The sequence below is a fragment of the Fundulus heteroclitus genome, chromosome 4, assembly GCF_011125445.2.
Source record: "Fundulus heteroclitus isolate FHET01 chromosome 4, MU-UCD_Fhet_4.1, whole genome shotgun sequence".
NCBI classification, from domain to species: Eukaryota; Metazoa; Chordata; class Actinopteri; order Cyprinodontiformes; family Fundulidae; genus Fundulus; species Fundulus heteroclitus.
The window spans coordinates 32,771,108-32,797,609 of record NC_046364.1 but is presented as its reverse complement, the minus strand read 5'-3'; the positions used below and the strand labels follow the sequence as shown (position 1 = coordinate 32,797,609).

At 37.6% G+C, this 26,502-nt stretch overlaps 1 protein-coding gene across 1 annotated transcript in view; it reads right to left on the bottom strand.

Annotated features, from left to right (window-relative positions):
* Positions 1-26,502, bottom strand: part of spon1a (spondin 1a) — an 84,271-nt gene that overhangs the window by 43,784 nt on the left and 13,985 nt on the right. The window contains exons 4-6 of the mRNA XM_012855129.3: positions 25,749-25,822; positions 25,220-25,342; positions 19,898-20,046 (exon numbers count right to left, since the gene is read on the bottom strand). Of these exons, the coding sequence (XP_012710583.1) occupies positions 19,898-20,046; positions 25,220-25,342; positions 25,749-25,822 (346 nt within the window). The remainder of the gene's footprint in view (positions 1-19,897; positions 20,047-25,219; positions 25,343-25,748; positions 25,823-26,502) is intronic.

Below are 26,502 nucleotides of genomic sequence, written 5' to 3'. Positions count from 1 at the left end.
CCGGATAAGAAAATCAGAAGTATTGAAAGAGGATTACATTCGTTTGTTGAACTTAGTTCATGGCCTTAATGTCAAGGTTTTTCTTAGCGGGCCTCACGCACCAGTTAACTGTGGAGACGAGATTTTTTCCAGAATTCTGATGTTAAACAAATGGCTGGAAAAAACATGCAAACAAACAACTGTAACCTTCATAGACAACTTTAACATCTTCTGGGAAAGAAGACATCTATTTAGCAGCAATGGCTTCTCTCTAAATAGGTCAGGTGCAAAACGGCTGATTTCAAACATCTTCTATTCTGTGAACCATACGCCATCAGCTTTGTCCCAAAACAAAGTACATCTAGTGCCTAAACAAAAGATAAGCCCAGTGCAGCCCGAACAAGCCAAGATAAACATGGCCAGAAAGATGACACAGAAAGAGGCTTCGTCAGAGCTACAGGAGGATCCATCCCAGATCTCAGCAGGACAAAGAGAGGACCAAGAAAATCCATCATCACGAACACCGGTCCGGACTACACCCACCTCGCCTTCCTCTCCACAAAGCCCAGAGGTTCCTTTTCTGGAATTTTCTCCCAACATGAACAAAGTATTTAAGATTGGCCTACAGATGACATCCTCTCCATATAGCCACAGCTCTGTGACTAAACCAGCATCTTCCAAAGGCCGCAGAGCCCCAGATCCTCCTCTACGTATCACGGAACATGCCTGTCCTCAAGACCTTCAGATTACTTCGCTGTGATACACAGCGGGCCCTCGCTGCACGTTTATCAGACAAGACAGTTTCGAGAATCAGCTTGGGTCTTTTCTCAGGAATTACGGAATATCTGTGATGATTCGTGGCAGAAAAAAGAAAAACAAAAGGATAAACAGGAACAAATACTTGAAAGTCATTAACTGTCAGATGCAACCTGCCACAGAGACATCATCAACCACCAAATCATATAAACTAGGTTTATTAAACATTAGATCTCTGTCAGGAAAATCCCTTTTAATTAATGACTTTATTATTGACAACAATCTTGATGTTATGTTTTTAACAGAAACATGGTTACATGAATCTAATGAAGCAGCCATTCTGCTGGAGTCGACTCCTCCAAACTACAATTTCCTTTGTGAGAGCAGACAGCAAAGGAAAGGTGGAGGAGTAGCAACATTGTTTAATGATTCACTAAAGTGTAAAAAGGTGTTTTTGGGAAAATTTGACTCTTTTGAACATTTGGCTCTCAAGGTAAAGAGCCCGGTACGAAGTATGTTTCTGAATGTTTACAGGCCTCCTAAGTCCACATCAAACTTTTTTAAGGATTTTAGTGACCTCTTGTCTGTGATATGCGTTGATTATGACTGTTTAATTATTGTGGGAGACTTCAACTTTCACGTTGACAACCCTGAAGACAGAAGTGCAAAAGAACTGTGTGACACACTTAGAAACTTTGGTTTAACTCAGAATGTTAAACAGCCAACACACAAGCAGGGGCATATTTTAGACTTAATCATCACTAAAGGTCTAAACATTTCACAGGTCAATGTAATTGATGTTGCCTTATCCGATCACTTCTCCGTTACCTTTGAATGTATCATTACCAGTGACTCATTTAGCCAAAGGGACATCGTAAGAAAATGCACCTTTAAGGACAATGCCGCTGAAACTTTTATTCAAGCTTACTCTGCTACTTCAACCTTGGGCTGCAACTCAGTAGATGAGCTAGTAGATAACTTTCAGTCTAAAGTCTCAGACATCATTAACTGCATTGCTCCAGTTAAAGTGAAAGTTGTTTCCGGGAAGAAAAAATCTCCTTGGAGAAATGCTCCAGCAGTTAGAAGTGAAAAAAGGGAATGTCGGAAAGCTGAACGCAGGTGGAGAAAGAATAGACTCCTGATTCACTATGACATCTATAAAGAGAGACTTAACAGATATAACTTACAATTGAAAAATGCAAGAGAATCTTTCTTCTCTGAGATCATTAAGAAAAACATTAATAATGCTCGTGTCTTATTTTCCACAGTCGACAGGTTAACAAATCCTCCTGTGTCCGTGGCTTCAGAACTCCACTCCACCAGGGCCTGCAATGAATTTGCAAACTTCTTTACTGAAAAAATCCAAAAGATTAGAGGATCTGTTTGTACATCCATACTACGTTCAGTACCAACGTTGTCTCCTACCAGAATTGATTTTGACCAAAAGTCCCAATTCCGCCAAATAAACTCCAAAAGCTTAGAGCAGATAATTCAGCAGTTAAGTTCCTCCTCAAGCTGCCTTGATGTTCTCCCCGCAGCTTTCTTTAAAAAAGTTTTACCTGTCATAGCGTCTGATTTGACTCAGATAATAAACGCGTCCCTTCTGTCAGGTGTTTTCCCCCAGTCCCTAAAAACAGCAATTATCAAACCACTGCTGAAAAAGAACAATTTAGACAAACCTCTACTCCAGAACTACAGGCCCATCTCAAACCTCCCCTTTATCAGTAAGATCATTGAAAAAGTTGTATTTCAACAATTAAACACCTTCTTAACTACGACCAGCCGCTTTGATGGTTTCCAGTCAGGTTTCTGTGCTCACCACAGTACAGAGACCGCCCTTATCAAGGTGTTTAATGACATCCATATAAATACAGACTGTGGAAGAACCACCATGCTGGTTCTATTGGACCTCAGTGCAGCATTTGATACTGTTGATCACTCCATCCTGTTAGAACGCCTGGAGAACTGGGTCGGCCTTTCTGGTACAGCTCTCAACTGGTTTAAATCCTACTTAAAGGACAGGGACTTTTTTGTATCAGTAGGTAACTTTACATCAGAGATGACAAAAATCACATGTGGGGTTCCCCAAGGGTCCATCCTGGGTCCCCTCCTATTCAATATCTACATGCTCCCTCTAGCTCAGATAATAAAAAACAACAACATCAGCTACCATAACTATGCAGATGACACACAGCTCTACATCACCATGTCACCAGGTGACTATGAACCAATTCAGGAACTAAGTAAATGCCTAGAAGAAATCAATGCATGGATGTGCCAAAATTTTCTCCAATTGAATAAAAACAAAACTGAAGTAATAATATTTGGACCAATAGAGGAAAGATCAAAAGTTAGCACACAGCTTCAGTCGCTTCAGCTAAAAACCACCAATCAGGCCCGAAATCTGGGAGTAGTGATGGACTCAGACCTGAACCTTCAAAAGCATCTAAAGACAATTACAAGGTCAGCTTTCTATCACCTGAGGAACATTTCTAGGATTAAAGGACTGATGTCTCAGCAGGATCTGGAAAAACTAATCCATGCGTTTATATTTAGTAGAATTGATTACTGCAACGGTGTTTTCACAGGACTTCCTAAAAAGTGGGTCAGACAGCTGCAGCTGATCCAGAACGCTGCTGCCCGAGTCCTCACTAAGACTAAGAAAGTAGAGCACATAACCCCAGTTCTAAAGTCCTTACACTGGCTCCCTGTATCTCAGAGAATAGACTTTAAAATACTTCTGTTAGTCTATAAATCCTTAAATGGCTTAGCACCTAAATACATCACAGACTTGTTATCAGTGTATCAACCCTCCAGACCACTAAGGTCTTCTGGCTCCAGTCTACTCCACATACCTAGAACCAGAACTAAACATGGAGAAGCAGCATTTAGTTCCTATGCTCCGCTTATCTGGAACAAACTTCCAGAAAACTTTAAAATGTGGAAAGCCTGAGTTCTTTTAAATCAAGATTAAAAACACATCTGTTTAAAATTGCCTTTGACTGTTCTAGTTAAACAGTTTTACTGTTTTTAATGTTCTTTTTTGTTACTACATTCTATCCCTACTTGCTTTTATTCTATTTTCTATCTACATTTTATTATTTTGGTATATCTTAATCATGTAAAGCACTTTGTATTGTCTTGTACTGAATTGTGCTATATAAATAAATTTGCCTTGCCTTGCCTTGCCTTAAGGAGACAACTGCTCCCTATTGGTTGGTTAGCATCAGACTTTCATGGCTAGAATCTACACGGTGCTGCGATCAATGGGTGCTTCTACTGGCAGCTGTCAAACTGGCTACCCAGGTTATCATTTAGCTGAGGCATTTAGACAACTTGATTTGAAAAACATGTACTGGAACATGTTCAATCAGAGCCTTCGCAAGACATATAATAGAGTCTGAAATGACATCGTTTTCAAATCGAGTTTTTAAAATTGGATGAAGATAAGAGCTGCCAGGTTCTGGAGAAGAGGAAAACCACAGAGAAGCTAATGCAGAGGGTTTGGTGTGACAGAGAAGAATGTTGAGATGGCTCATTTAATCAAAAACAGTTATGAGACCAATATCTCCTGTGCGACATGTCCAGTAATGACTTTCTTCTGCTCATAAAAATGTAATTGAGTAATTTTAACTTAAAGCAAATTTTTCTGTACTTTTACTTTAACTTGATTAACATTTTACACTTGTAACTTTACTTTTATTTATTAAAACTTTATCAAAGCATCTACTTTTACTTGAGTACATTATTTTGGTACTTTTTGCACCTGTGTTAACCAGACATCAGCCTTGGGCCTTCTGTGTCTGGTAGGAGACTATTGAAGCCCTGTTAACCCCCACCACCACCCTTTAACTTATACACACTCTTCGCCAACCACTAATCTTTTGGCTCATGGACTATAAAAGGGACTGTTCTTCTTATGTGGACATTCAACTTGTGGATTGAAAATGTAGATGTGAGTATTATATGAACTGTTGTCCAACTGAGTACCTCTGCAGCAATTTTTTCCCTTGTATTTTGTTGATGTGAGCTATAAAACTCATGTCTACTGACAAAGGGGGGACAAACGGGTCAGCCATGCAGGGCCCAGGAAAGAGGATACCGGGGATGGAGGGGGTGGGGGGACGGTGGAATCAGGAACGAAAGCAAAAGGAGAAAACAGGGCTGCATCAGCCTCCCAAGAGACCCACAGGGTCCAATGCTGATGTCTGGGGAAGGTTTATTTTGCACCAGGTTAGTAGTCCACCATCAACTGACCCAACTGGGCGCACCTGTCCAATTTCATCCAATATTTTTAGCATACCACAACCCCAGATGGCTTCTAAAGGCGATAGTGATTGGCACTAATGCAGCTACTGGAATAGTTCCTTAATTAGGGAAAATTTACAGCAGCTTGTAACTACCTGTACCATTAGCTCTAAATATTTTCCTCACTAAGATTCATGTTTTTTTATTGGTGTCTTTTTAAGGCAAGGCAAGGCAAGGAAAGGCAAGGCAAGGCAAGGCAAATTTATTTATATAGCAGAATTCAGTACAGAGACAATGCAAAGTGCTTTACATGATTAAAATATAGGAAAATAAAACAGAATAAAAGCAAGTAGGGATAGTGTAGAAACAAAAAAGAACATTTGAAAACAGTAAAACATTTTAACTTGAACATTCAAAGGCAATTTTAAACAAATGTGTTTTTAATCTCGATTTAAAGGAACTCAGGCTTTCAGCACTTTTACAGTTTTCTGGAAGTTTGTTCCAGATAAGTGGAGCATAGGAACTAAATGCTGCTTCTCCGTGTTTGGTTCGTGTTCTAGGTATGCAGAGAAGGCTGGAGCCAGAAGACCTGAGTGGTCTGGAGGGTTGATACACTAATAACAAGTCTGTGATGTATTTAGGTGCTAAGCCATTTAGGGATTTATAGACTAACAGAAGTATTTTAAAGTCTATTCTCTGAGATATAGGGAGCCAGTGTAAGGACTTTAGAACTGGGGTTATGTGCTCTACTTTCTTAGTCTTAGTGAGAACGCGGGCAGCAGCATTCTGGATCAGCTGCAGCTAAGGTACTTTCAATATGACTTTAACTTAATCTGTTGATGAAAAATGTTTTTACATTTTTATTCATGTCAGATTATATCACAGTATTTGTAAAATATATTTTCTGATAAACTGTTTATTGATGTTTAATTCTGTTTAATTATTATATTAGATACCTCACACAAACGTTCACATCAAAAACTAATGATTAAGAGGAACATGTAACTGGATATCTGTTCCATGGTATTCTGTGGCTTCATTACAACATTTAATTCTTCAGGAAACTCTTCAAGAAACTCAAGTTAAAGGCTGGAAGTGAGATTAGGCCACTGCAATAAAAAAAAATGTGTTTGTTGTTTTTTTCTTACCAGGGGTCTCAAAAAATATGGAAGATGCTTTATGTGCTGATTGGCACATTCAAATATCTGCTATCTTTAGTGGTGAAGGGTATTAACTAAAACACCATCAGAAATGTTTTATATGTTATATTTGCTTTTGTATCTGATAAGGCACGATTTATCAACATGAACGGGGCCATCATTATTCTATATGTAATGTATTTACCCAAATTCAATCTGTCCAGGGGTAGAAACAAACCTACTGAATCCAGATAAATATGGTTGCCTTTACAGCATATGACTAGATTATATCAAATTTGGATCACGCTGGTCTAGATATATTACTATCTGAGCAAAATCTAAGAAGTCGCTTGGTTTTGACCTAGAGGGCTGTTCTTTCTTTCCATAAGCTCCATATCCATGAAATAGCAAAAAAGAACAAAAAACTGAAATGTCATTCACATGTCATCTCACTGGCTCAGAGAGTATTTCTCATTTCTTCACAGAGTACTTCACGGGTGGGATATATCCGAAAAATGATACAATATTTCCCAAAGCCTAGCAGTAAAAGAAAATCTCTTCTGATCTGTCACAATTGTTCAAACATCAAAGCACCATCCATCCTGCAGGCTCTCAACCCCACCAGCAGCTTTCACTGTGGAAGACAAAAACACGCCCTCACAAACTTTGTGTTTACTCCTATCAAACTATTGAACATCAAATAACCATTAACAGAAGAGATTATACTAAATGTGTTTGTTTTGTTTTTATTTATATTATTTCCCTTGTGTCATTAAACCGCTCTTTAACATTTATGTTATGACAAAATCTTTAAGGCACAAAAATTGTTTCTATTTAATTCAACAAATTTTCTAATTGTCAAGCATCACTCGACCTACACGCTGCATATAAAGCAAATATAAGAGCTTGGAAAGCTAAAGTTACTCCTGTGAATGTTTGTGTGGAACATGTGAATTAACTTTTTTCAATAAATCTGTACTTTTCCTATGTCTATATTTTTAAACACTTTTCAGGGTTAAGTTTTGACTACTGACGTTTTCATTTTTTAGAGTTTTCCTTCAAAAAGAGATTAAGTGACAAGGTTCCCAATGCATATAAAACCATATTAGCATCTTTCATGACAGTGAAGCCCAACTGTCACTGAAGCTGAAGCAGGGAGGAAATTTCTGTGGAAATTGTCTATATTATTCATCCAATCTCTGTGAAAAATTCTACTAATGGCTATCTCTAGTTCCTGGTGGCAGGGCTGACATGAGGGAGTTGAAAGAAATCATGAACCAGTACCAGCAAGAGCTCCATCTCAGATACCCCATGGGAATTTAAATAACATTGCACACTTGTGAAACATGCTAAAATATTACGAAATAATCAATAAATTTTGTTAACATTCAATCACTGTGGTGTGAAGGGAGACTGTGGATGCTAAAATGTGTACAACTTTACAAAAAACATTATATGCAACATCGCTTTGCATAACAGTCTAGCATTTAAATGTAAACTCAACAGACATTTTTTAGACACCATGCTATTAGCAGGTTGGACCCATTTTGCTCTAAGTACTGAAGTATATTTTTTATAGCATAGATTCAACAAGGTTACCGAAACCAGATATTATTCTCCATATTTGACATAATAGGATCATAGAGTTCCTGCAGATTCAGATAAAGATGACTGCACATCCCTGAAAGGAACCAATAAGAAGAAGGGTGCGCTATAATGATAACAAGGTGGGCATGGTTTATACGACATTAGGGCAGTGCCATTTAAACAATGCTCACAATATAGTGAGCGATCCAAAGTGTGCCAAAAAATATCAATACCAATATCAGTATACCACAATCAGCAATATACACCACTGACACAAGCTAGGAGGGCTCTTTTTTCCGCATAATTCTGACCCTACCATGTGAATATTATAGCTGAAATTGAGACTCATTGAACCAGGCAATATTTGTATTATTTCTCATCTTTTAATACAGTGGCCTACCTGTGTCAAGGTACTACATGTTGTAAATTCAAACATGGTATGCCATATAGCTTGGTTCTCATCAGTGGTTTAAGCCAGGGGCTTTCAAAGTGGAAGAGAGTTAGCCCCCCTCAGAGAGCCAATAGACAACTCCACAATGCTCCCCCAACTAAATTATTGTCATTAATTATGTTACAATTTTTGTTGTTGCTATACTTATTTTCCTATTCATGTGTACAGTACTTTATTTTAGACATTTTGAACATTCACCATGTTTTCACCTTACATCCAGACAACCCCCTGCCATCTTTAAGGAAGTCACCTATGAATGATATAGCATTTCCTATTAAATCACACATGAAGTCTGAGCTACTGCTGTGAGTTTCATATGTGTATGACAATTTTGGAGTGAAGACAGAGGCATCTTCAGAATCTCTCCTGCCAAAAATGCATCCCCTGCTATCTTAGAGGAATAGATATTAATAGGTTATTTTCTATATATTCACTCTCTGATAGTCTTAAGTTACTGGTGTAAGTCCCCTACCATATAATTAGGAGTCAAAGGAGAAGGGACCCAGGACCATTAATGAAGAAAGTCAGCATTTAAAAATGTATGTAAATATGAATGGGATGAGTAGGCCTACATGTAGCGCTCTATTGGAGAGGTGGGGCACCTTGGTCTCCACAAACAGCCACAGCCACCGGGTAGCTAAAGTTGGCTAAATGTCAACAGTTACTTTTCAGGTTTATTTTTTTGCCCTCCCCCCCCCCCCCCCCCCCCCGTTAACAAGCAATTGATTGAAGTGTACCTAATAAGGTGGCAGGTCAGTGTAAGGCAGATATTTGATTGATATTAAACATTTCATTTTGTATTAAAAAGTTGTCAAAGTATTCCCTGTTACAACACAATCAGATGAAATGAGTTGTTTTCTGCCTGCGAGGCAAAGCCTCATTGAGTCTGCAGAAGCTATTCCCAAGGATGAGATAGCAGCTCCTCTGATGTTATAATCAAAGTTCTGCTAAAGAATCTCTGATCTGTCTGTCCTTGCAAATACTTCACGCTATTAATAGACATAGAAAATTGCTTCAAAATTCCAACTGGATGCAAGCTGGCTGTTATCAGTGCATGTTGTAAAAGGCTTACACAGCCTTCAGGTGTTAATTAAATCTCCACCCTCATTCCCATATCTGGCCCGGTAGAATAGGCTGCAGTTCAGACAATGCGTAGATGAAGTCACTTCAGTCAGACCAATCTTGTGCAAAAGTAGGAAGGAAAAAATCCAACAGGCAGGAGAGATGACATGGTGACAGGACATTTGTTCATGGTGAAGGTAGATGAGTGTACAAGCACTGAATACTTCTCTAGAGAGCCGTGAAGTGATTTACTGACCGTGGCTTTCCTCGGTGGCACACTCTGAGCCCTGCAGTGAAGCCTGGATACTCCAGGCTTCCCCGGCAAATTCATTTATCAAGCAGCCTGAGCCATCATACAGGCAGCTACACCCAGGTCCAGAGCTGGAGATACAGCATAATTAGAGATGAATTGAGGCAACTGTTGTTGATGACCCAGTTAAGCCGGTCTGACATTCTGGTCAGTGGCTATATTTTATTTATTGAAGTCCTTCACGGTAGAATTGCTGGTGATTTTAAAACTGCCTAGAAATAAAACCTCAATTGAATGGATACTAGAATTCATCCGCTTGTTCAGAATACAACATCAGGTATTCAGCATCACAAACAGCTTTGCTTCTGAAGAGCAAATAATTGCAAAGCCAAGCTTAACTTATAATAAATTCCAAGAATGAATGAATAAAAGCAATTAGGCTAAAAGCAAAACATTTCTTCGGAAGAAATACAACAGATTTACATAAACAAAAATAAGGCCTCAATGGATATGATCCATTTCTATAGCACATTTGTACAGTCAAATTGAATTTGAACAGTACCTAGAACTAAATTTTGTCCTCCCCAAAACCATTTGTGAAAATGTATTTCTCTGTGGTATGACACATTATTCTGCTGAAAGAGGCCACAGTTATGTTCATGAAAGGGTGTCATGGTTTGCATCAATGCACTGATAAGTGGTACAGTTCAAAGTAACATCCTCACATTGACAAAAGTATCCTGCAGCCTATGGGCTGCCTCCTATAGTACACTGTGATGTGATGTAGCATGTGTCGGCTCACTTTTATAAAATAAAAACACCTAATTGTTGATGTAGAATTAAAAAATGTATAATTAAATAATTATCAAAACAGGTTTTCTTATCATCATCCATCCATCCTAGGATTTCTAAAGCCTACCCCAGCTGATATTAGGAGGAAAGAGGAGCAAACCATAGACCATTTTTCAGTTAACTAAAGGGCTAACATGAGACAGTGAGCAACGCACACTCAAATTGAAGGTGAAAGGAAAACTGAGCATAAAACTTAATCAGGCACTCTTAGGATGTGGTAACTGAACACATAGCAGAACATTCTCAGGTTCAAGACAGCACCCAGGAAATGTGAGCTGTGAATACTAAACCCTCCTTCACACATTTCAAGTCGATCAAATTCAATTTTATTTATATAGCGCCAATTCATTAAACATGTCATCTAGAGGCACTTTACAAAGTCAAATTGAATCATATTATACAGATTGGTCAAAAATTTCCTATATAATGGAACCAGTTGATTGCTTCAAAGTCCCGAAAAGCAGCATTCACTCCTGGAGAAGCGTAGAGCTACAGGGAGAGTCGTCTGCATTGTCCATGGCTTTGCAGCAATCCCTCATACTGAGCAAGCATGGAGCGACAGTGGAAAGAAAAACTCCCCATTAACGGGAAGGAAAACCTCCAGCACAGACTCCATCATCCATCCATACATTGTTTTGTCACAAATACAAGCCATTCTAGTCAAAGAGGTATTTCCCACAGGCTCCGTGAGACTGTGGCATGACAGAGAACACACCTCTGCCGTCTGTCAGAATGAGGGAGCGAGTCTATAGTTGACAGATGATGGAGCAAAACACGTCAATTTCTAAAAAAAAAACAGATGAGCCAGACAGGAAGCTAGACACAGGAAGTGTAAAGAGGATCCGGTATGTTCCAAAATAAGGGTGTGTGTGTGGGGGGGGGGGGTCTTTCTGGACAAATGGACAGATCTGTACCCAGTATGTGCTGCCCCATGCTAATGTTGAAGTTTCAGTAAATTGAAGTACGCATTGAACTGTTATATGTAAGTTATCTTTGGAGCATTAGATAAATGCAAAATATATTAACATGTTTTGACAATAATAGCTATAAGTTTTTTCCAACAAACACATTTTCCCAAATTACTACCATCCAATAGGAGTCCAAGTAAAAGAGGTAACACAAATGTTGTATATTTGTCAGCTTTCTGTTGTAGAAGAGGAAAATCATGTCCATAATTTGTCAATGCGGTGCTGCGTGTGCAATGTGAAACTCACCCAGATGGGAGATAGAAGAAGAGAAAGAGAATAATGAGCTTTTTAATGCATTTGTGGCAAAAAGGCAAAAACACTATCCTAGAAGTTAATAGAATGAGTGATAACCTGTAATTAGCTAATGTTGTAGTCATGCAAATACAGTCTTTCTTCATAATAAATCACAACAATTCCATCCCTGCCTCTTGCAAAAATCAATTTGGGACTAATATTAGCAAATAAACATGAAAATATTTGCTTCTAACACAGTTCAAAATCATTCTTGATGTGTCCTTTGGCAAAGATAAAAACCAAAGACATGAAATCCATCCTAATAAAAACACTCTCAATTCAAGTTTTGTATACTGAACTTATTTGTTATTCATTGCATTACTAAATAGAACTTTTATATTACAGATGGTCAGATCCCCATTATTTACAACATGGCAAGCATGGGCAGTCACACATTATGAGTTTCAAGGTAAAATAAAGGATCTGTTATGGCAACGTTGGAGTCATAAACCTTCTGGAATAGGATTTGATATGAAAGTTCCTTTTAGGAAGAATTATTATAATTCAGTTTAAATGCCCCTGCTAATAAAACCTACCCTAATCCCATTTGTAAGCCAGTAGTTACAATACAAGACCAGAACCAACTATTTCATTAAGTGATAATGAAAAGAAAATACAGAGAAAATTGGGGAAAAAATGAAAATAGAAAGATGGTGTTCCTCTTTCTGGAAATATGTTTTATATAACTATTACAATGCATAAGTTTGTATATGTAACATTTTACAGTTTTATGTATTCTAATTTCCACCATACTTTATTATCTCTAAATAAATCAGTTTATTACAAATAAATCAAGTAACCTGCTGTCTGTTACAATCAGCAGATATATGTCTTAAGCACCTACATCACTCACTGAATTTGAAATCCAAATAATTAAATGAGATATTTTTTCTATGTTCTTCTTACAGGTTTGGAGAATTTGTACATAACACTGTCTGTAAGGAGCTGGAGCTTCCTGTCACAGGATTTCATTTTTCCCTCTCCTCCATTTCTATACCTGCACTGCTCATGGTGAAAGGTCACATACAGATTGTCTTGTTAAAAAAAAATGATATGAGGGAAGCACCACAACAGGTGATTGGTTCCAGTCACTGTCCTACAACATAAATTGAATATATAACATTGTGTATAGACCCACTGCATATTTATGCCTATGAATACACAGGCATGTGAACAGCTCTGGTTTGTAGAAACATGTATACACGGCAGTGATATGAATGCTAAAAAGAAACTTAAAACTAATCTTGCATGTAGGCAGCATTGCTTTTCAAAGATAGTTCAATAAATTAACAATAGGACATTACTGGATCCATACTCAACTCAAGTTTTGCACTCAACATTAATACAGCAACCAGAGGGAGACTGATGATAAAGCAGATAGATTTGTTTATAAAAAATAAAAATAAAAACCTTCAGTGAGCTGTTCCACCATGTAATATCATTGTAGCAAGAGTTGTAGCACAAACAATGCATCTAATATATGAGTCAGTGGTGTAGTTTTATTCAACTCCTGAATAATTTTCTTGATAGAGAAGCACAGGGTCATATATGAAAATGGATCAGACTGTCAGGATCTCCAGGACTTTGATTACTTAGTTTTATGTTCCTGGGGATCTGCAGTTTTGTGTATGAGTGTGTATGCACTTTATATTATTTATCCATTTGTCAGATCCGGCTCCTGCCATAGTCAGTTATTGTTCATTATGATTTAGGTAGTTCTGTTAGATCTTTATTTTCCTGCCTACCCATTCTTTAGTGAGTCTCTATCTATTCTGGTCTCTATCTAGTTGTGTCCATGGTTCCTGTGTTTCCTTGCCTGCTTGTAAGCTTCGTATTCTTATTAAATAAACCGCCATTTATTTCAAGATGCGGCTTCTCAACACTTCTCTGCTTTTCAATCCTGCAACAAACTCACGAAACCTGACACAGAAGGGATTTAGGTTTTTAAATTAGGATTTCAAAGGAGATTGTCAGAGAGTAGAGTGGATGTAAAAGAAAAAAGAAAGTTGAAGCCATGGAGTTGGAAATAATACTAACAATAAAACCCACAACGATACTAATTAACATGTGTAGTTACCAATCTCTCATTACCCCCATTTAACTTTGACAAACTGGATGTTTTTAGCGTCCTTGTTTTCAGTTTGACATGATTGGAATTGTGGAGCTTGATCTGGCTGGAGTCAGACGGACCAGGACGGATCAGAAAATTGGACTTGTTCCATGTTTTAACGGTGAACGACGGAGAGCTTGTCCACTGAGGGAAACGTTCGGAGAAGTCACGGAGAATGTGGAATGATTCCCATTAATGAAAATAACAACGTAGCTGCTCCTTAGGACAGACGTGCACGTACATGTACGGAACGGAGCAGCCACAGAGAATGTAAAATTTGGGGTTTCACATGGGAAATAAATAGAAATACAGAGAAAGTGATAAATGGATTGCTAAGAGAGAAGATACTGAGGCAACAGTTAAGCCTGTGATAGAAAGACAGCAGCAGCAGCAGCTTATGTGTTTAAGTGTTTTGTATTTTGTTTCCAGAGGGCAGCAATACATTGAAAAAGGTTTCGGACGAGGTATGCCAACACTCTATGTTGAGAAAAAAATAATACATGACAGACTGTTTAATAGATGTTAATATAGAGAGATACACACACAGAAATGCATGCTACTATTTTAATGTGTATCTAATTGTGAAATCCGCATTTAAATGTTAAGATCTTCCTCTGGCTAAAATTTAGAACATAGCCTATTTTAACAGAGTATATTTGGTGAGTGGCCTGATTATTTCATAACAGTTGATAAAGGATTTGACACTCGATAGTAAAAAAAAAAAAGTTGGCATTTTGAATTCAGACAGCGTTTAAACAACCTGACCCCTTCAAGCAAATGCTTGTCTTAGAAGCTTTATACGGCAAATTAGCACGGCCCAGTGCCAACAACTACTAGATTTTTATAGTGGGTTTTTAAAGTAAAACACACCTTTTTACTTTCTATAAGCTGAAAGTAAAACTGCATCCCATTGTCCTGTAACCAGCAGTTTGCCTGTTCGAACTCCCACTCCGACGGTCTCAATTGTGATGTCCTTAGGTAAGACACTTTATCCGCTTTGCCTGCTGGAGGTGGTCAGACCTCCAGAAGTGGTCCTGCCTTGATATTTCTCCAAGCAGAGACATACTTTTTGGTTCATTTTTATTTTATGAACTTTAACATTCAAATGCTAACCAAGGCATGCATAATCTGAAAGGTAGATGAGGAGAACATTTTACATTACTTAAAATCAGCATAGAATTGAACAGAATCAAGCTATAGCGATTATGCAACTAACCTCTTTAAAATATACAGACAAGCATTCATAAAGAGCAAATCTATGTTAATTAGCAATGTTAAAAATTAGAATGATGTAAAACACACATGGGAAACAAATTCCAGAGCAACGTCTGGGAATTAATTTCACATGTATCTGCTGAGACATGTCTATATATGCTTATTCAGAGTTAAGGACCTGAATTTTCTGTAATAACTGCTGTCCTCCCACTTAAATATAGCAGAAATTATCACTCTAGTAACAGCTAAACAGAACAGAATGGGAAGAGAAGATAAATTCAACCTCAATAAAAAAAAAATTCTAAGTGCATATTATTTTGCTAGTTACATCTAATTCTACCTTTAGCTTATCCTGAAATAGGAAATGCACACCCACAATGGCTCACAGCTGTGTTAACTGGCATCCATATGTTTTTCCTGCCTTTAATCTGTCGTTCTGGCTCTGACCGGAGAGGTGTTGGTTGTGCGCTGTAGTGCAGCTGTGCAGCTCATAATATTAAAGGATTCTGTGAGCGTCTGTACTGTGTAATAATGAAAAACACCCCACGCTGCGAGAGGAAATAGGAGATTTCATAATCCGTCTGAGGCCTTGGTGCTGGTTGCTCGTCCATGGAGGGAGTCTCATTAAACTTCTCATTAGTGACACACTGAGCTTCTGTAATGACTGAATGCATATATAAATCACCTCAAACATGAAAGGAGGAACACCAACAATGAGCTCAGGCTGCATCGTGATCCTGCCTACTACAGTGATAAGAACATTTGTACATGAAAAATGGAACAACGTTGCACATCTGTTTACACTCTGGGAAGCCTTTGGAAAAAAAAACGACTTCTTTAACTCCTATACTCAAACTGTAGTTATGAGGCCATCTGACATTTATAACACAATTTCCCCTCTGTTTACAATTCAAACCAGAGCACCGTTTCATTAAAAGTGAATTGCCACTTCCCAATCATCTTATATAGGAATTGTAAAAAAGAAAAGAAAAAGGTCTGCTTATCTATTTTCTGTTAGATGTCTAGTACTCTGGCAACTTTTGAAAAGTGCAGAAATTTTGAAACGGGAGACTGATTTAAAAAAAAAAAAAAAAGATGGGAACATTTTTATTTTCATTTTTATCATATAACAGCCCTGTGGAAATGGACCAAAATGATCACGTCGACTTGCAAATGTATATGAGATGGTCAAATCAAATCTACTCTGCTATGAAAATGTTCACTCTTCTTACTACGCTACAAATGCATTTTAAAACAATAACAGATGTGCCCAAATACAAACACAATGTAATAAACCTGCAATTCTACAGGTGTAGGGAATCTTGGATGACAGTACATGTAATTTCTTTCTACGACACATCTGATGTAGTCATAGCAAGACAAATTGCCAAGCACACCCTGGTCCCAGGTTTTAAAAAGGATGAAAAACTCAGACACAAAATAAATCTATCACACTCTGAGTTGACATAGGTCAGATTTGGAAAAAAAAAAAAAAAAAGGCTACACTTTTAAGGGTGCGTGTTAGCATGCTTGTGTGGTCTGCATGCCTGCTTGGCTTTACAAATGAAACTTTGTATGAACAATCAACAATCACTGCACCCTGTGGCTGGAGAGAAGCTGGGCTATGAATATCAATTTGCATTCATCACTTGCTGCTCCCTTTGACGCCTTCACGAAGCGAGTCATCTTTCTGTTTGTGTCAGCATTTACTAAGCAGCGCTGCACGGCTTGAAGCGGGGACACTCTTTTGTCCAGTCCTCCTACCGCAAGGACAAGGACTGTGGTTTTATGAGTCATAAAAATGTAGATAAAGTACACATGCAAGATAGTTGTCTTGGGAGATAAAATGAATCTTTTTTAGACAAATGTAAAGAGAAACTATAAACATGTTCCCAAATGGAACACATGTTAATTATTAAAAAAAATAAAATGTCATGTACTTCTGTGATTCATTATCATTTAAAACAAGAAACACACTGCACAGTCAAAGACAAGAAGGTCCAGGGTTCAAATCCCAGCCTGAGGTCTGCTTGCATGTTCTCCCTGTGCATGTGTGGGTTCTCACTGGGTATATGGGCTTCCTCCCACAATCCAACAACATGATGTTTAGGTTAATTGGTTTCTCTAAAACGTCCTTAGGTGTGAGTGTTTGTGTGCATGGTTGTTTGTCCCCCCCTCCCAATTCTGCGCGGATAAGCAGCAATAGACAGTGGATGGATGTAGAGGCAACAGAACACTGAACTCAAAATCAGTAATACAGCAATCACAAACTAAAAGTGTTAATGAAAATCTTGATATTATTTCCTAATTGATATAATGTGTTGGAAATAACATAAGAAGAGTGAAGAAGAGTGTAAGAAACCATAAGACGACAGTTTTTATGTTTCATAATTCATGTTTTTAGATTTCTATTAAAAGACTATATGTTTTTAAGCTTTTATTTTTCACAAAAAAAAAAAAAACTTTAGCTATACAGCTATGTTTTCTAGGCTCATTCCAAAGGGGTTCTTTCTGTGACTAAAGCAGAGGTTGGCAATGGCTATCTTGCAAATGGAGATTCTGTAGCATACTTTATTAGAATATATTAAAAGATGCTAACAGATGCAATGTAGTGTTCTAACTACCCTTACAATATCTAATGCTATGTGGTGTGTAGACCCACAATTTATTGCGGATAGAATTTTAGTATATACTGCATTAGCTAGCAGCTAATAAACAACTGAGATGTTTTATTTGCAGGGGAAACACTGTGCAGATGTGTACACTAAACAAAGCCAGAGACCAGAGGTAAAGAAGGAATGGTAATGATAATTAGTAGAGATCAACCGATATATCAGCTGGCCAATATTATCGGCCGACATTTGCGTTTTTGTCTTTTAACAGTATCGACCGATACACTGCATGCGTTGGCAGATCCATCAGCACATTCAGCCACCATGATTTGACGTCACTTGACGGGCATACTAATGTTGTCAGACTGATTGCCAACAACAACAAAAGTAAGTTTTCAACTTTTACTGTATTTTGAACCTTCTAATTTAGCTGTATTTGCCCTTTGAATGTCAGCCTCTGTCACAGAGCAGGATTTATACCTTCACTTTCACTCACTGAAACTCACGAGTCAATGTTGGTTTTTGAATGGTGGTTGAGCTGTTTAAATTTGGTATAAAACTAATTTCCCACTGTCTAAAAACCCATGTCTGATCTCCAGCTGGCCAACTGCCACTGCTGCATGAGTGCGCATTGCCATGAAGAGTTGTGTATGCGCATGAAAATCCAGGTACAGAGAGGATCATTAATGATTACTTGTGTTATTATTATCTATTAGTATGCTGGTCATATCTTGTTCTAGTTCTACCCACCCAATAAAATCACTGTAAAATAGCAACCACATTTCATTTTGAAAAGAGCAATAAAGTTAAGAAACAATGTGTGCACAATTCAGCAAGCATACATTCTTTTTTAACTTAACAGTTAAACAAATGATTCAATTATCAGGATGTCATGAATTTACAATACACTAACAATACTTCCTTTTGAACAGCATTTGTTAACGCCTGACATAATGTATGTTTTCACAGAACTTGGATGTCCCAGGCAATTAAGTCCACTGAAACTTCTCTTCGACCTCTGAGGTTAGCGGTAACTTGTATAACGATGTAGGCTGAGAGGCAAAAACCAAACAAAAGAGTGCTATAACAGCAGCTGGAAGATAGAAATCAACCGAAGAATTCATAGCTTTCACTATGCTCTCATTACGTGCTGTGACTCCAGGTCTTCAGTGTTAGCAAAGAATAAGAATGCTGAAGGACCATCTGTTCGACCATCATGGGTTATTTTAAGACTAAGTGAGAAAGTAACGAAGATGGAAAAAAAAAAAAGAAACATATGCCACACTATAGCTGTAATAATATAGACTGTGTAAGACGAAAGTGATGGATTTGCGAAGACGAAGGCAAGAACTTTAGTAAAACTGTACAATTTAAAGTTTAAAAGCAGACCTAAATTAATTCCCTTTGTCTTATCGCCTCTACAGCACCTCCTTAGTCCTGAAATAGGAATTTTAACAGCTGAGCTCATTCAACCTGATTTTCATGCAGAACATTTTACTCTCCATGCCAAATCCAACCACGTTAGGAAAAAAAATCCTTTGCATTTGTCAAGTCCAAATAGAAGATCTATAGCTAAGAATAACATAGATGCTTGACTGAAAGAATTCATGCATTATTGGAATAATGAAACATCGCCTGAGGTTCATGTAATGTTTTGGATGATACCTTGTAACAGTTTCATCCAGATAAACACCTATTACCTATTTGGGAAAAAAACATGTAAAATGTTGTCAAAATCTAACTTTGACCTTACTGAATTATGATCTTTATGAAACATTTCCTTAATTTGTAATGATTCTGGTTGGATGTCTGCTCCCTGACTCTCCTGCTGCACCTCTTAATCATCACTGATCTGTTCCACCTGTTATCCTCTGGCAGCAACTCGCAAACTTAATGCCCCACACCTGTTACACTACCTTTATATACTGGACTTCCACGGTCTCTCACTGTCAGACTATTGAAAACCCATCAATGAGTTAATGTCCAGCGGTCATCTTTGCATGTCCACCAACTTTCCAACCTGGTTCTTCTCTTTTGGATTTCGTCATCTTGCCTTGTCCTTGTCGGACACCTCATTGACTTTCTGCATTCTGGACTTGGACCTGGACTGTCATCGAACACAAACCTTCTATCAGCCATCGCTCCACGGATCCTGCCCAGAGTCACTCCTGCGCATCTACCCAGATCTGCTACAGAAGTCTGCTCAGTGTTGCCTGTTTACTCCTGCCTAGAACTGTCAGCGTTTTGTCTGCATCAGGACTTGTTAATTTTATCAACAAGCCTTTTAAATGCAAACACTGTCTATGGCTCAGATATCGGGTTCTCTGTTTGCTTTGGCATTACATATACAGGTTGGAATACAAAAAACACATACCTTTTGTCGAATCTCTTCCTCCATTTTGACGGGCGAGCCCAGCTCGGCTACCTGTTTAACGCCTTCGCTGGCTAAGCCACCGAACTCCCACAGCACATAATTCTTTGAGTGGGAGGAACCAATGATGGCTGACCAGTGATTGGTGCGACCTGTAGAGTCAGAAAGTAAAATCTCTCATTAGCTAGACTGTTCAACCTTTTTCCTTACATTATATACCCTTCCCCCCTTGCACTGAAGCAGAGCTCTTCAAATGTTTTTTGTTTTCTTTCCTTTTACCTGATAGACCAACCATCTCTTCCTGGGAGAAAATGTATAATTGTCAATGCATGTTCCTTTTTAATACAAACTTTCTACAGGATATAACACAAAGGTTATGCTCACTCATGAGTGACTGCTTTTTGTTCAGGAAGAAAGTGTGTAGCCACGAGACTCAAAAATATTGTTTTTTTTATAATCGTCTATACATTCAAGCATAGTTTATCCAGTTGTATTGGGATCAATAATAAGAAACAGGTGTGCTTGATATGATGAAATTGGAAGCTAAAAATCAGCTGCACCTTCTTGACCAAAACTTCAGGATGTGAAGCAATGCTTACCATTACTCACAGCATGTAGTTCCTATGCTCCACTTATCTGGAACAAACTCCCAGAAAACTGTAAAAGTGCAGAAAGCCTGAGTTCCTTTAAATCAAGATTAAAAACACATTTGTTTAGGACTGCCTTCGACTGTTCTAGTTATCATTAGTTCAACTTTGTAGTCGACTGTTTTTAATATTTGCTTTTAGTTTCTATTTTTTCATGTTTTATTTTGCTTCTACATTTTATTCCAACTTACTTTTATTATGTTTTATTTTCCTATATTTTAATCATGTAAAGCACTTTGCATTGTCTTTGTACTGAAATGTGCTATACAAAGAAATTCACCATACTGTGCCATGCCTTGCCTTACCATATAAGGATTTATTGACATCTTTTTGATGTTTATGGGTAATTTTTTGCATAATCCTTGCTGTCCCTGGGATTGCAATGCAGCCACAACTTTATTGCTCAATGTTTCCCCATTCTTTCCTCTTGCCCCCTCCTCTCAGAGTATTATGGCCCTTCGCCATATGTGACGTACATGCTCTTTAACTGCTGCAAAATGGAGCACTGGGCTTAAATGAGCCAAAATTTGCAAGATGTATTTAGCTATAGAGGAGGTTGTAGGTGAGAGGGCAGATCAATGCAGGATTACTGGTTTAGCCACGTTTCTGTAGATTCATTGAATGAATGAATGAATGAATGAAACAAAAAAAGTGAAATGAAGTCCAACACAATTCAAAAGAATAAAGTTAATTTAAGAAAGAAAGACAAAACCATAATAAAAAAACAAACCAACACAGTGCACCCCCTCCAAAGTCTATACTTTAATAAATTAAGCTCATACAAAGTTAGATATTTTATCAGGTTTGTGTGGGTGAGACAATGGATCTTACAAAAAGGAGTGCAAGGCCAGCAAACAATTCAGAAATCTGGCCACTTGGAGGCAAATTTAATGGTGCAGCTCTAAAAAAGGGCAAATTATAAGGATGCTTATGAGGGTAGCTAGGAGGCTGGTGGGTCACTATGAGGAGTATGCCAGATGCTCAAGTAAACCTATGAGCCTTTAAAAGAGCAGGAAGACCACAAATAGGAAAGGGATCTTAACCAAGAGTCAGTCAGATGATAGGTTAAAACCAATGTCTTGCAGGGTCAGAGTACACCTGAAGGCTCCTGGCCAGGCGCAGTAAGGAATAGCACTAGGGCAGCTGATGCCAAAAACTCAGTCTCCTCTTTCCTGTTTGGTATAAAAATAAATACTAACGAGATCTTTGATCTGATTAACTTTCTGGTTAACCTTGTAAAATGATTATAAGCTACTTATATTTACAGTGTAGCCCAGAATTTATTGTGTCCTCAGAAGAGGGTTAGAGTATTTTTATTTGGCTTTTGAATTCTGACATTGCCTTAAATATTTTTTGAAAATCTCTTGAGGGATCAAAAGATTATAGTGATAGCTTTGGGACATGGAGCTCGTTTCAAGGATAAATCCACAAAGTACCAGTGCAAACCTGCAGAAAGCTGGTCAGCCATTGTAAGACTGATGAACTGCTATAATGCCAGTAAAGAGTTTTCTACTGATTACTGAGAAATATATGTCTGCCTTATCTCCTACCAGAAACTGACTTCTTGGTTGAAAGAAAACAAATTTAAATCTAAATCTGCCAGGGATATAAGTCATTTTATGGTTGACTGTAGTTAAGTGGGTTATAGCTATACATTGGGTAAAAATTAAAAGAATGATTGGTTTTATGTATATTTCACTCTTAATTTAATGTAGTCTGACATAAAGATGTGCAAATGAGCAAATCAAGCGCTAATCCATTAAAAAGTCATCTTGGTGGTTATGTCATTCCCTTACTTTCTATCTTCAGGAATGGTGCCGCTGCATGGACTCAATAGCTGTGTAAAGCTACACGAATTGAATTGAGACAATATGGTGAAATAATAGAACTGTGACGGTTATCGTGTCAAGACTAAATGGGGTCCCATTGGCCAGCTGTACAGGGACATTCCGGCTCAGATTATGTCAAAGTGATTCTCCAACAATTGAAAGGTGTGTGTTAAAAATAGAGAGACAATGTGACAAAACTCCTGATACCAGAGAGAAACTACTTCTTGCAATAACAAAAAGCACAGTGTTGAGCCAAGGGTTGAAACAAGCCAAGGGTTGAAACAAAAAAAGTGGCAAATATGGTCATCAGTCAGTGTATGATACATTACATTTACTAAGTTGCATTTAATTGAGTAACATTTTGAGTAATATGTACTTTTAGGAGTGTTTTATTTTTATTTTATTTTTTGCATGTAAATAGTTTTATTGTGATTCCTGCGGGGATAATTTCAAATTATGTGGACATTACAATGGGAAAGTAGGAGAGTGAAGGAAGAACAAGAAGAGTAAAAAAAAGAAAGAAGAGGTGAAAGAAAGAAGAGAAAAAAGGGAAAGAATGATAAAACTTCTTCTGTCTGCTTCATCACCTGGAAAGAGAGATGTAAAAAGAACAGCACAGTGGTTTTACAGCACTGCACTTTTTACTTTTACTTGAGTCATATTAATCCTTGCGTATTGCTACTCTTACATGAGTAAAATTTCTGGCTATTCTACCTGCTATGAGTAAGTTCATGAATAAAGAACAGACTAAACAAAACAACAACAAAAAAACTAGATTTTATGTTTATCTTCTTTGTACACAAGCTTTATTATTTTACTTTTATTTTCTAGCTTTAAACAGTAGATATTGTCATTGGAAGTACTTTGCACTGTTTTAACATACTGTATATACATTAATTGCTGTAAGTATTACTTTCAAGTGTAATGTTGAAATAAAATATTTAGAAAAGTGTTTATTTTGTCTTTAGTGTATCTTTTGTTTTAAAAATACCAGAATTTGCACATAACGTTATACGTTTGTCCTTCCGATTACATAATTTTAAAAAATTTAATCATCAGCTGTTATGATTAGTTACTCAGTACTTGAGTAGCCTTCTTACTGAATACTTTTGTACTCTTACTTGAGCAATGTCTGGAGTGATAACCTTTTACTTTTACTTGAGCAAAAATATGTTGGAGTAGTGCTACTCTTACTTGAGTACAATTTCTGGCTACTCTACCCACCTCTGAATATGTGCAGTAACCAAGGAAATGACTTTGTGCAAGGAGAAATCAATCAGTAGCACCCCAAGAGTCAGGATGAAACAGAAGCAACACAGCTTGCCCTCTCCTCAACTAGGTTGATCTATCTATGAAATGTGTGCGTGGAAGTGTGCATGTGTGTGAGAGTGAATCACACACCAGCTACTTCCTGTCTAAGATAGTGAACTAACCCTTCCTTCAGTTCCAGGGTTTATCTTATTCCGCTCTAATCAGTATATTGATCTGACTGAGAGGCAGATTTAGACAAGGGAGGCAGTGTAATCCAAAAGTCTATTCACATCCTGATAGTTTGGCTCAAGGTTATATGCACATCAGAGCCAACTATCCAACAATAGCCTACCACCCAAATCAAAATTGAGAGGCATGCGCAAGGGCTAAGCCACATGGATTAATCATCAAAATCCTTTCTTGTGTGGTTTTGGTTGCCACAGGATCACTATCGAAATCTATTGAGCTTGAGAAAAGATAAGCCCCGCAATATTATGAGTTTTGAAAAAGGTTACAAGAAATTCCTTGTTTGGTGTGACACAACTGTCATTTTAATGGCTGCAATTTATGTAAATTAGCAGCTGCAAAACAACAAACATTAAATGCAGTGCTATTGCTGGGCATAGTAATAGTAACACTGCTTATTATTAGAATATATTTATTACTGGCTTAGATAATCTGATTCAATGACAAAAAGTGAAAACAGCCAGTTAAACTTTTGCATGAAACACACAACACCCAAACATTGGAACCAACGTTATGTTTCTGTTCACATTGTCTTTAAACCATTGTTAGGGTTATAGATCTTGCATTTACAACATGATCGGACTTTGCTTTCATTGATATGTACCATTATTGTTATTTACTGATATTTACCCGAGTCACTACTTCAATACAAAAGTATGAAAACAAAAAGCTGTTTCCATATTGTATGTATTCTCTGCTGCGGTCAAAGCCAGGGGCTATTAATAAAAATAAAAATAAAGTGTAATCAATAAAACACCAAATTATGATGGGGAAAATCTACTCTCATAAATGAGCCTTGAAATAATTATTATGATTTTGCTTTCTTGTAAAATATATTAACAAAATATAACAAAATGCAACATGATTTTGTTTTTTGGTGGAAATTTGATCTTGCTTCCAAAGGTTTTGGCTACAATGTATAGGTAATCCCAAAATAATCCATACCCCTAGTAGATTGAGGTTTAAAGCAACCTTTTAATATTAATATTATCAGTGTGTTTTTTTTACTAGAACAACAAAGTTTTAGAATTGCCCAACCACAGTTTCACTTGAATCATATAGAGAATCAGAGTAGGGAGCTAAGGATTAGGGTGATGGTAAGAAGGTATTCTAACCGCAAACAAGTGAATCTCATCAACAAAGACAAATTGTCCAAATACCAATGGAAAAATGCTCAATGGTTAAATTGCTGTAATGTCGATTTTTTTTTCACTACAAGATTGTTCCACTTCTTATTGAAAAGAACACAATCATTTCCAAAAATCAAATGGTAACGAAAACAGATATTTAATACATTTTCTTTAACTCTAGATGACATTAAAAAGAAATACTAGAAGTGCAATTGTGCTCACGAGGAAAGTCTTTGGGATGAATCTTCTCTGACCAGTTCCCGTAGAAGGTGACTCTGTACTTAGCTGTTCCACAGGCACAACAATCAAGCAAAGGCTTATCTGTGCCATCTCCATACAAGGATTCTGTACAGAAAGGAGAAAGTGGAGGACAATGAGATACATATATCGCTTATTAGTATAAAGAGAAGTGAGTGATGCCCATCATTCAGGAGATGAGCAGTTAAGAGAGTAGGAGGCAGAGGGTGGAGAGAAAGATGGACATGGAAATAAGAGAACATGCACTGAACAGTTCTTGCTGATGTGCTGCTGCATGGCAACCAATACACATGCAAAGCCAGGAGAATCATGCAACTGTTTGTTTTATAGTATGCATAACAGCAAACAGAAAAGTCCCTGCAGGGATATTAAAATAGAAAGAATTATCATGACATAAGTAGCACAGCGGGAAAAAATGACTGCCTGTAGGGTTAGGAAAACAAAACAAAATGTGTGATTAAACATTGATTTCACGTCAGTAAATGAAGCTTACCTTTCTCACACATTCGCTTGGTCAATGCACCTTCATCCTGAAAATAGATGATCCTCTTTTGTACAATGCTTGCTCTGCACAAAAACCACACGTAAAAGAAGGGTATGAGATGCAACGTTGTTAAGGTAGTGCCAAAATTACAATTCTAAAAGATTATTCTGACAGAGATAATTAGTATATAGCCTAAAAAAAAAAATCAACATTATTAATATAGCCGTTGGTAAGGAGAAGGCTTTCAAAGCCATACATTAAGCCGAAGAGTAAATATGAGATTGAGCCAGATCCTAAAGAAAGAAAACACCTTGTATTGTGTGTTGGGATATACAGTGTTTTGAAATGAGAACAATGACAGGCCAAAAGTAATGTTCCTTAAAAAAAAAGAGTTCTGGCAAAGGGGAGATTTCCCAAATTGAGCTGTCTCCAAAACTTGTTCCACTCAGTGGTGGGGAACAAAGGTCTAAGAGGGCTCTTGACATGTAAATTGGTTAAAAATAAATTCCCAGAGGCCATAGGACTTGAGAAAAAAAGCAACAGAAAATAAGCTTCCAGGGACCTGAATTCTTGACAAACACCAGCCTTGGTTGCAGGAAAGTTTCCATGGGGATAAACCCTGACAAGGAGGGGCTGGATGATGGTACCATTGGAGCCAGATGGGCTGAGTCCAGCGGGATTTTTTTCGTACCATTTCTTTGTGAAGACAAAAACGAACTGTGCCATGGCATGTAAAGCTGAGCTCATTGCTGAACAAACCAAA